The sequence below is a fragment of the Egretta garzetta genome, unplaced genomic scaffold (assembly GCF_000687185.1).
Source record: "Egretta garzetta isolate BGI_Z169 unplaced genomic scaffold, ASM68718v1 scaffold135, whole genome shotgun sequence".
NCBI classification, from domain to species: Eukaryota; Metazoa; Chordata; class Aves; order Pelecaniformes; family Ardeidae; genus Egretta; species Egretta garzetta.
In genome coordinates, this window is record NW_009259594.1 from 386,137 (window position 1) to 397,380 (window position 11,244).

At 49.2% G+C, this 11,244-nt stretch overlaps 1 protein-coding gene across 4 annotated transcripts in view; it reads left to right on the top strand.

Annotated features, from left to right (window-relative positions):
• NT5C2 (5'-nucleotidase, cytosolic II) overlaps positions 1–11,232 on the top strand; it is a 42,592-nt gene extending 31,360 nt beyond the window's left edge. For 2 of the 4 annotated variants that reach the window (XM_035893648.1, XM_009638070.2), the window contains 13 exons: positions 264–355; positions 542–599; positions 1,900–1,993; positions 3,000–3,053; positions 4,241–4,324; positions 5,039–5,080; positions 6,254–6,361; positions 6,704–6,770; positions 7,417–7,587; positions 8,448–8,499; positions 8,749–8,809; positions 9,359–9,535; positions 9,790–11,232. In XM_035893648.1, coding sequence (XP_035749541.1) covers positions 264–355; positions 542–599; positions 1,900–1,993; positions 3,000–3,053; positions 4,241–4,324; positions 5,039–5,080; positions 6,254–6,361; positions 6,704–6,770; positions 7,417–7,587; positions 8,448–8,499; positions 8,749–8,809; positions 9,359–9,535; positions 9,790–10,047 — 1,318 coding nt within the window. In that variant the 3' untranslated portion in view covers positions 10,048–11,232. The other 2 variants (XM_035893649.1, XM_035893650.1) reach the window with 2 other exon arrangements.
• The last annotated feature ends 12 nt before the right edge of the window (positions 11,233–11,244 follow it).

The following is an 11,244-nucleotide window of genomic DNA, read 5'->3' on the forward strand; positions in this document are numbered from 1 at the left end:
TCTTTCCCTGTGTGGGCTCTGCTCAGCTCGCTGACTCAGCGACGAGGGCTCTGTGCCCGGCTCTGCCGGAGCCAGCGTGGTGCAGGGAACGCCACTGGATGCAGTTTTGCTCTTGCGCCGCTAATGCACATGGGAAAGCTGGGTGTTGATTAAAGCACAACAGGCTCCAGCTAATGGACCCCGCTACAAATGTATTTTGCAGGTCAGCACATCTTATCCTCATTATTTTTTGTTTCATTCTTTTCCACCTTATTTATTCTCAGGCCTGAAACACGGGATCAATATCCAAATAAATTTATCCAGAGGGATGACACAGATAGGTTTTACATTCTGAACACGTTATTCAATCTACCAGGTGAGTCTAATGTTCACAGGCCTGTTTCTGTGCCTTTGAAGCCAGTAAAGCTTTGCTAATGTCATACCCCACCTTTTCTTTCTTTTTTTTTTTTACATGAGCTTTCTTCTTTTGGGCACAGGGCCTAAAGTTAGCTGGCTGTATGATGTTATCCTTGTTTTAAAATCTTGCTTTGCTTCTTTGCAGAGACCTACCTATTGGCTTGCCTAGTGGATTTCTTTACTAACTGTGACCGGTACACTAGGTGCGTATTCCCTCCAGTTTGAGGTGCTGATAGTACAGTAAGATTGTTATTATAAAGAGCAATACAGCACGGATGGAGCTGTTCTTAATATCAGTGGAGGTCCCTCAAGTGGTTTTGGTGGGGAAAAGTTCAGGCCTCTTACTCTTTTGACGTTAAGAGAATTCAGTGGTGATGAGGTGATTGGTGTGTACAGCAGAGACTGGTTATGAGAGTTCCCTTCACAGGGTATATCAGTACCACCATACTGACTGACACTGGTATTTGGGCCAGCTTCTAACATCACACACTTATTACAGGGTGGTGGCAGGTACCAGACAGCTCATTTTGAACCCCTGTCCAATGGAGCCGTGTTTGAACTGGTAACTGAAAGGCTAAATTTCCTCAGCCAGTTACCACAAGTCCCGCATGTCATAATTGAGGACTTTGTTCACCTAAAGGTGAAATGCTCAGGCACAGTGTGGTGCAAAAGGCTCTTTGTGCAGTATGGATATTTACCTAGCTTTCAAATAGGTATAAGCATAAAAACAAGCTGTGTTTTGAACTGGCAAATGTGAATGCTGCCATGCTGCTGACTCATCCTTGCATATTTATTTGAGTGGAAGGCAAAAGTTTAATGGGATTTTACTGGGAACAGAGGATCTGTTTATGCCAAAAATCCATCAGGTGAAGTATCCTTTCTCAGGACAAGCGCGATGATTGCTGTCATTATAAATACAGCTCTGTTTAATCCTCCTTAATGTCTTCTAATGTGAACTCTCATGGGTGTCTCAAAGATACCTCCACAGTATCTTGTATGTTAACTCTAACTGTCCAACACAGAAGTAGTTCCCCCTCTCAGCAGCAAGTATTACATTTAGTTGATTTCCAGGGCACCCCCTTCTTTAGTGTTGGAAAGAGGGAGAAAGAGCAAGCGCTCTGCTTACTTTCTTAGCACCATTCATGTTTTGTAAAATGCTGCAAACTGCAAAGTCCCGGTCTTTTTTCCGTCTTGTAGTGCTGTGGAGGAGAAATAGGAGTTGCAGCCAGAGGAAGCTGTAGTACGGCTGTGGAGGCACAGGCCTGCAGTTAGGAACTCACATCCTAAAATTTTAAACAAACGTTCTTGGGTAACACGCAGATCTTGTTAAACTCTGGTTGGAGCCTTCTTTCAAGTCTGAGCCACAGTAAAGTAATAAATAAGAGACCATTACGGTAAGATGAAAACACAAGCTCCAAACAACATTTTGAACTGTCTCTTTCCTTGGCGTGTTTCTTACCTGCTGCGATCGGCCACCACAGTCTCTCTTCTTTCTCCTCACAGCTGTGAAACAGGGTTTAAAGATGGAGACCTCTTCATGTCCTTCAGGAGTATGTTCCAGGATGTCAGAGATGCTGTTGACTGGGTTCATTACAAGGTGATTGCAAGAACTCCCTGGGACATCTGTAGTTGTAACTGAGTTAGAGGGACTGGTTTGTAACTCGTAAGTTAAGATGTGTTGTTCCACTTTTGGGCTTTGCCGCCTAGTGAGCAAACAATAAATTGCAGTTGTATGTGAGTAAGTCAAGATATCGACTGCCCTCCTAGTACTGGAGCATACCTGTCTTGGCTTCCTGTACCTCTTTATTGTGCCCAGATTCCATTTCCGTACTGTAATTCACGGGTTTTAGAACGTGATGCCATGTGAGGGTATTTGCACTTACAGTACACAACCTGCACATTGTCCTAATTATTAAAACAGCATTTTAATGTAAATGCTTTACATTGGTACTATCTTACGTTGTCTGAAAAGTACCTGCATTAAACACAGAAATACATCAACTCTTCTCTATTTAGAGAGGAGAGGCAGTTCATCTTTTTCACACACTTGTGCACAAATCTAGAATATAATTCTGTGAGCATTAACACCTGGTTAAAGACCTGATTTTCTTGTTCTTCCTCATTTAAGAGGTCTGTTGGGGTGGGATGGAGAAGCATCACAGGAGAACTCTGCTCACAGGTGTACTTGTGGTGGTCCTTTTAGCCATGCAGAAGTCAGGAATCTGTTTTTCTTTCCTTATGCAGTGTTGTGTGATACATGTTGGAGTTGGCCTTTGAGTAAAGCATTATGGTCAGTGTTGGAGACAGGTCATTGACTGTCTTGTTTGGTATGGCAAATCTATTTTTTGTTTGTTTCTATTGTATTCCCTTCTGAAAGGGTTAAAATGCTGTTGAAGTGGATTATTTACCATGGTGAGGGAATCGATGGATCACAGAGTTTGTGATGGTCCCTGCTACTCAAAGCCTCTCATCTCTAGAGTCACTGGTTCAGATTCGCCCTGGTTTGTACTTTCACAGCATTTTGAAGTGTGAAAGTTGGCATTACTTTGATGTCTCATCATAAGTTTCCATTACCTCACTGGGTTCTTTTGTTTCTATTTCAGGGATCACTCAAGGAAAAGACCCTTGAGAATCTGGAAAAGTATGTGGTGAAAGATGTAAGTGTGAAGTTACTTTACTTGTGCTACGTGACATTCTGTACTGAGTAAGCAGGCAAGAAATAAACATGCTGATTTGCTTTACTAAATCACAAAACAGATAACGCTGTGATTTCTATTGTAATAACCAAAGACAAAGTGGAAAGTTCGGACGCAGCCTTTATTCTGAGCCAGCGATCCACATGATTTCGTATTCACGTGCACGTTTTTTACGTAAAATATAGAAGCCAGAGGAAATGTTATCATGGGACACAGGTGGATACGCTGGCAAGGCTCGTGTTCTTTCTTTTGGTAGTGAAAGCAACTGTGTTCCCTGCCCACATTTTCTCTGCCCAAGCAGAGCTCTTTTTAAAAAGCAACAGATGAGCATCTTTTTAGATAGAAGTATTCCTTAGCCATACAACAAAAATGTTGCACATGTTTAACCATGAGGGACTGAGGGAAAGATCCTGAAAGACTCGCCAGTGTCCAGTCCCTTGATAGCCCCAAAATATGTGTTCAGCACATCTAATTGAGCAAGCTCCAGTGGCTCCCTTACTTTTGCCTTCTCTGCAATGTGCAAGGCCCCTCTGGACCACTTACAGTATAATTATTCCTTAGTTTAGATGAGCTCTGTGGTAGAGTATCACTTTAAAGCAGTTAACCTTGTTTCTAGTTACATGCCTGCAAAATTCTTAGGAAACTGTTCTGTGAGGTAATCAGCTACTCTGGCAATGGACTGAGATTTATGATTCAATAAAAATAGCCCTAGGAATAAATTCTCCCTAATTTGAGGTTGGAACTATAATGTGCTCCAACTTGTGGCTCATGTGAGCTCAGATTTCACCTGCCTCTGGGCCCATTTCGGGAACGGACTTGGAACTGGAGGAGCTGCTCCAGCGTGCCTGGCACGGACGGAGCAGGTTGGTGGGAGCAGCACAGGGCGCCTGGCACTGTGGTTGGCAAAGGCACCGCAGCCCAGCTGAGCCCTTCCCCCTCGCCTTCCTCCCTGGGGCTGTGCTCTGGAGGGGTGTCACCTGGATGGACCAGCAGCTTTCCTGGCTCTGGCCAGTGCAAAACGTGTGAGTTTGCTTGCTGGATGGTTTGATTTGCTTTGTTTTGTCTGGTGGGATCACAGTTGAGAGTGTTTTGCCCATGATGAATCTCTGTAACTTTTGTGTGTGACTTGTATGTCCCTTGGCTTTCAGGGGAAGCTGCCGCTGCTGCTCAGCCGCATGAATGAAGTTGGGAAGGTGTTTCTTGTCACAAACAGCGATTATAAATACACAGATGTAAGTGCTGCTTGAATTGTTGTGTTGGTTTATAATGGAATAAGCAAAAGCCAGCCATTCATTTGTATGGGTTTTGGTAGGACATCGTCTGATGGAGAATCCGGTGTTTCCTAAGCTAGGTGTAGGGTGGTTTAGTGGTGGATGCAGATTAGGTCTTGGGTCATCTTTGTAGTCCTGGTTCTGTTACTGACGTAGTATGGGCCTGGCTTAAGTCGCTCTGTGCCTCAGTTCCTCAGCAAATAAAAGGCTGAAAGAGCAAGTGATTTCAGCATCCTTTAAAATGCAGAACTTCCCTTGCAAGTGAAATAGTCTGAGTACAAAGCCATGGTCCTGGGTAGGCCTAAGAGCTAGAAAGGGCTGTCTGCTGTGCTGTAGGAATAAACGCGGTTACTTCAACTCCAGGAAAATGTCAGGATGTTGCAACGCTGCTAATCCAAAGATTTATATGCCATTTTAAAGCATTGCAAGATACACCTGAAGCAGTGTGCAGGTTTCTGAGGCAAATGGTTCTTTGATTATAAAAATTACTGCTTTAATTCCTGTCACTTTAAATTCCATCTATTCATTTTGTCTTCAAATCTTAGCGCTGACTTTCATGTAAATCCTGAAAATAGAATTCTGTAACCTGAAAAGATAAAAGCAGAAAAGTGTTTATAAACTACGCAAATGTATGTTTAAAAATGCGTCTTTGAATACTTTCTTTTTGTCTTTCAGAAAATTATGACTTACTTGTTCGACTTTCCACATGGACCAAAGGTATGTGCTTTCTAGACTGCAGTTCCAATAGAAACTGATGTGCCTAATTATCTGTGTAGCTGGAAAGCATTTTAATCCTGCTTTATCGGCCGCATGGGATTAGTTGCTTTAATCTGGTTAAAATACACTTGCTGGTTTGTGTCCTATTTGAATGGGATCAAAGCAAATACAATATAACAGAGAGAAAAGAGGCATCATCTGGTCTCAAACGATGATCTGTGTTAATCATAACATTATTTTAGTGATAACACATTTTAACTGCGGCGTTTTGCAGCCGGTTTTCTTAGAAAACTGGCACAATGTTTTGTATGTTGTTAAAAAAAAACCTTGATGGAAAGGAAAGAATTTTATAAAACAGCAGAAACATTTATAGCTGATTGTGCCTTGACTATGGTAACTCCAAAAGTTTTGGTCATGCTTTTTCTGGCTTTCTGAGGTCAAAAATCAGCCCTGCAACTTTTGGAGAGGTGCTTAGGAGCTGAATTTATACTGCTTTCTCAGTCTCCCAGTGGGAGGCTATCTTACGCTCAAAAGATGTGTTTTCCCGCTGTGCTCTAAAGGTAGAAGGCGGCCAAGGGAGAAATTGTCAGAACATGGAAAATGACCACAACTGATAGCTCACAAAACTCCTTGCTGTGGTCTTGATCTCAGAAAGATCAGGAGCATGGAGCAGAGAGGGCTCATGAATGCCCACTGTCCTTCGGGCAGGGCTGTGATTCAAAGCCATGCTCTGTGGAATAGAATCCAGGCATTTTCCCACTCTTGGCAAACGTATCAGAGTGGCCTTTTAAGGCTGAAGCCGTGAAGTCGCATGTGTCTGGATCTATGCAGGATGTCACCTTCAGAAACAGTGGCAGAGGTGTCGTTTACAGCAGCTCTTTACACAACGGCTGCGCTGTGACATGGATGTTCAGTGCAGTTCTCCTATCTCACACCATGCCCTCAGTCCTCACTGCTAGGCTGGGCTGGGCTGGGCTGGGCTTGCCACGGAAGGGGAGTGCTTTAGGAGATGGCGCTGGCAACCCAGTGTTGTACCACAAGAGGCACAAGCTAGGGGATTTTGATAGACCAGCAATGTCACAAGGTTATGGCCATGGACAGTGACACTCTGGTTAAACTCCCTGTGGTTAATTGTGTGGTGTCTGATTCTGGGGTTTGGTTTTGCCTTTGCAGCCTGGGAGTGCCCATCGGCCGTGGCAGTCCTACTTTGACCTGATCTTGGTGGATGCACGAAAACCCCTCTTCTTTGGGGAAGGCACCGTGTTGCGGCAGGTGGACACGGTGAGTGGCATACGGAGGGTACCTGTATGGCTGGAAGGGCTCGTGCACCTCCCATGTGGTGTCTCTTAGTGGCAATGGGTAACACAGCGTTTAGGCAGGACCTGCCCTAGAGATGGTGGGCTGGCTTTTCCTCTTAGTGATTCCTGAGCAACCCCATCACCTGGGGCACAGCAAAGCTCAAGGCTTTGCTGGCTTCCCTAATGTACTGCAGGTGCAGGAAAAGAATGTGGAAAGCCACCTCTAGACTGCCTGGGAGTGAGAGACAGAGAGCAAAGTATCAATAGGGCAGAAAAGATCCAGACCATCAGCTGTTCTGTACTAACGCAATGTCTCCTTCCTCAGGTGACCGGGAAGCTGAAGATTGGTACCTACACTGGCCCGTTGCAGCATGGCATTGTGTACTCAGGAGGTGAGGCGAGAACCCTTCTCATCCTGTGGAGTGGCTCAGACGTGCCCTCGTGGCCTTCAGCCACGCCAGCTGTGAGAGGACTTGTGCCAGGCACTAGGCAAGGTTGTGTTTCCCAAAGTACATTGTACTGTGCCCTCTGCACGCCGCACCAGAAGCAATCTGTCATCACTGCTGCCCAGTGCTGGGAAGAAATGGACCCGTTCCTCCTCAAACATGCTTCTCTTCCTTGCCAGGGAGGGTCTGGGAAATGCCACTGCAGGGCTTGTGGTGGAGGGGGGGCTGCAGCTGGCCCAGTGCAACATTCCCAGCTGTACTTACAGTGCTGCCACCAGTGCGACCGTGCTTGGAGGGTCCCCTGAGCCAGGGAAGGGCAGTGGGTGGGTGGGTATACAGGGTTGGCTGTGACATCCAGGGCTCCATTACTCTCACACGGGGTGGGAGGCAGCGTGGCCCCTCTGCTGCTGGGTGAACTCCCAGGTGGGTGGGCAGTGCCCCGTGCTGCTGTGGCCAAGCAGGGGTGCTATGTTTAGCAGTGAAGGTTTCTGGGAGGAAAATGTACCTGCTCTGTCCCTAACCCTGGTCCTCTGAAATGAGCCACGAGTTTCCTTTTGGCTCCCCGTTCTGAGCCATGCCATTCTTCTCTCAGGCTCTTCGGACACAGTCTGTGACCTGCTGGGGGCCAAAGGGAAGGATATCTTGTACATTGGAGACCATATCTTTGGAGACATCCTCAAATCCAAGAAGCGCCAGGGCTGGAGGACCTTCCTGGTGATCCCCGAGCTGGCGCAGGAGCTGCACGTCTGGACAGACAAAAGCGGTCAGCAGCCGGGCAAACCCCAGGCCAGGCTTTGCTCTTGCTTGCCTGCTGCTGCACCCCTGAGCAAGCCAGGGCATAGGCTGCAGGGGAGAGATCACCCTGGCTTACTGCTTCTCCTTTCAGCCCTTTTTCCCTGGGTCTGGGTGCTGGTGGCAGGAGCTCGGGCAGCTCTCCATGGGCTGGCCTCAGGGTCCCAGGCCTTTCCTGTGCTCTTTCCCAGGCCGCTTATGCGTGATCAGCCAAGCACTGACTTGGCCGGAGGAGAAGCTGCAGCTGGGTGGGGTTGAGCTGTTCCTCATCCATAACCCTGCCCCCAAAACTCCTCTCCCTCTGCCCTTACGGAGCCGTGGCTTCTCTGGTAAAAAGTATCTGCCAAGTCACCTAGGTTATTCTCCCTGTAACGCCTGAGCCTTGACTGCTCTCTAATCTGCAGGGAGTCCCTGCTCACCAGCCGCTTCCTCCCCCTTCCTCCCAGTCCCTCTGCTGCTCTGCTGCCTAAGTGCTGTGTGTTTCCCATCCTCCAGCACTACTGCTTTTCTCCCAGGTTTGCCCTTTGGTGTGTAAATAGGTCTGGGGGTTATGCAAGTTGCCCCATGGCTGGTTGGAAGGTTTTGGTGAGGGCTGCGAAGGTTCAGCCTCAAAAACAAAAGGGGCAACCAGAAACCAAGCCCAAAGCTCTGCCAGTGGCACAGAGGGCGATTGAACCCTCTCCCTGCACAGTGGCTGTGAGATGCCATGCTCCTCGATGCCCTTCCACTGCCGTGCAAAGGGAGTGGGCAGGATGGTGGGTCTGCTGTCAGCTCTTTTCATTTCAACAGTTTAAACTTACCTTTTCCCCCTTTCTTTTCTGGATTTTCCAGCCCTTTTTGAAGAGCTTCAGAGTCTGGACATTTTCTTGGCCGAGCTATACAAGTGAGTGTTCAAATGGTGACAACTTTCCTGCTGCCTCTCCCAGCCTAGCGACAGCTAACGAGCGGCTCTGACGAAACCTTGGGGTTGGCTTAGCGGCACTGCTGCCGGAGCTTTGACTCAGGCCTGGGCTCTGCCCAGGAGACCAACCTTCCCCTCCAGACCAGCCTCCCTCCCCTGAGCCCCCATCCCGCAGCGTTTGGTTCTGAAAGGCTTTTCACAGCATGTATTTACCTTCTCGCCTGTAACTAGGCATCTGGACAGTAGCAGCAATGAACGCCCTGACATCAGCTCCATCCAGAGACGCATTAAGGTACCAATCATAAAAATCCCTTTTCATCCTTTTGGATCCCAAAGGGCTTGACAACCCAGCCCCACTGCTCAGCCCTGAAATGCTTTGCTCTGCCTTTGGGTGGGCACAGCAGGCTTGGCTAAGCCACTCTGTCTTTGCGGATGCAAACGGAGGAGCTTCTCAGCTCGCTGGTGTCACTGGCGCTCCTGAAAGGCAGCCTGGTCTGGAATAGGGTCTCCTTCCTCACGCAGACAGCAGTGCTGACTGACGGTGCTCACTGCTGCAGAACGGGGCGCTGGCACACACAAGCTTGGAGGGGTTTTAGCCTCTGGTTCAGCCAGCCTGGGGGGTGCCAGCCTGGGGCAGGTGCTGGCCCTGAGCCCACTGCCACCTTCCCCTCTGTTAGCTGGGACTCGGCTGTGCTCTGATGCGGCGGGGTACGAGCACAGGCAGCCTTGCTGGAGATCCTTGCACATCTCCTGTAGCCCCCAGCGCACTCTGCCTCGGTGTTGTCTGGGCTCCGCACTGCTGCCTGCCCGGCCCAGGATCTAACCGGCCCTTTGCTTGTAGAAAGTGACCCACGACATGGACATGTGCTACGGGATGATGGGGAGCCTCTTCCGCAGCGGCTCTCGGCAGACCCTGTTTGCCAGCCAGGTGATGCGCTACGCTGATCTCTATGCAGCCTCCTTCATCAACCTCCTCTACTACCCCTTCAGCTACCTCTTCAGAGCCGCCCACGTCCTGGTGAGTTGCAGACCCCGGGGAGGTGAGCAGGGGTCCCAAAGGTGCCTGCGCTTGTGTTCATTAACCCTTCCACAAGCCACCGGCACTGGGAACGGCTCCTTGGAGGGTTGGGTGGCATTTGAAGCACCGTGGGCCAAAGGGTCGCATTCTGGGGTTTGCTCTCCATCTGTCTCGGGGATATCCTGGGACTGGGGCACCCCCTTGCCCCAGTCTGGGGCACCCCTTGCCATCTCCTCTCTCTCTTATGTGTGTAGATGCCACACGAGTCCACGGTAGAGCACACGCACGTCGACATCAATGAGAAGGAGTCGCCGATGGCCACGCGCAATCGCACCTCCGTGGATTTTAAAGATTCTGACTACAAGCGGCATCAACTGACCCGCTCCATCAGTGAGATCAAACCGCCCAACCTCTTCCCCCAGGCACCTCAGGAAATCACACATTGCCATGATGAAGATGATGATGAGGAAGAGGAAGAGGAAGAAGAAGAAGAGGAAGAGGAAGAGACATAAGAAGGGAGAAGCAAAGCATCTCTGAAGACAAACCGTGACTCTAGCAATGATCAGGAGCGGATTCCTTTGTTGGGGCCCTTGGGGTGATGGGTTGGGGGGGTGTGATTCTTGCAAAGGCACATTTTGAAAGTGTCTGGAAACTTTTAACAAATTAACACTAATTAGGAGGAGACCCTTGTTTTCAGTTTTGCAGACGGTTCAAAAAGCTGATGGATTCTGCCTGGGTGGTGCATTCAGATTGGACTGCCCGCCTGTGCTGTCATGCTGCTCCCATTACATTTAGGGATGCTGCATGTTTCTCCCTTCCCTGTGATGTGTTTCATTTGAACGGTGTCCTGTGAACGGTTTTTGCCATTTGTTATCATTCGCTGCAGAGAAGGAAGGGATGTGCTGGGCCCGGCAGGAGGCAAAATGATCCAAATCCTCCTGCCCGTTGGGCTGCTGCCCTTAACCCTCTGCTTCTGGGTTACAAACTCCCCCCTCCCCGTGTTAGCCAGGGTGTTGCTGTGGCTCCCAGCACTCAGTTTACCCTCTGCTTGGCGTGAGTTTCTCTGTGTAAGTGGTTCAGTTCCTCTGGCTGTCACGGATGGCGGTGGGATTCCAGCTCTTGCATATCTGCAGCTGTACACGTTCTGGCTTGTAGGCGCTTGTTATCCTCTCCCAGTGTTTCAAAGCTCTCTTTCATCATCGGCATGTGATGCATGATTTCCAATGCATTTCTCAAAGAGCTGAGCCGCACACTGTGTTCTCAACTCCTGTAGTTTCAGCAGTAAATATTAACCCAGGAGCTTGAAGCTACTGCTTTAGCGTTACGTTAGTCGGTTTGTTTTCCTGCTGCCTATTACTGACCTTTCTGTCTGCTCAGCTTTAGAAAGTGAAGCATCCCAAAGACAAACCCAGCCACCATCTGGAGTGAAAGGGCCACACGTGTCTGCCCTAAACTAGGGAACAGCACGTGCCACGGGGCCAGTCCCGTGGTGGGAGCCAGCAAACTCCCGTCTTATCTTTGGCCTGGCGCGGGGCAAGCGGAGCCTCACCGCAGGCTGCGCTGGGCAAGGCTGCGTCCCCGGCCAGGGAGGGTGACGGCTGCAGGCTGCGGTGCAGGCACCCGGGGTGCCCCACGGGCGTGGGCAAGTGGTCTGGTGCCTGAAAGCCGGCCTGGGGAAGGTGTGGGGCCGGCGTGCAGCTGGGTTTTCG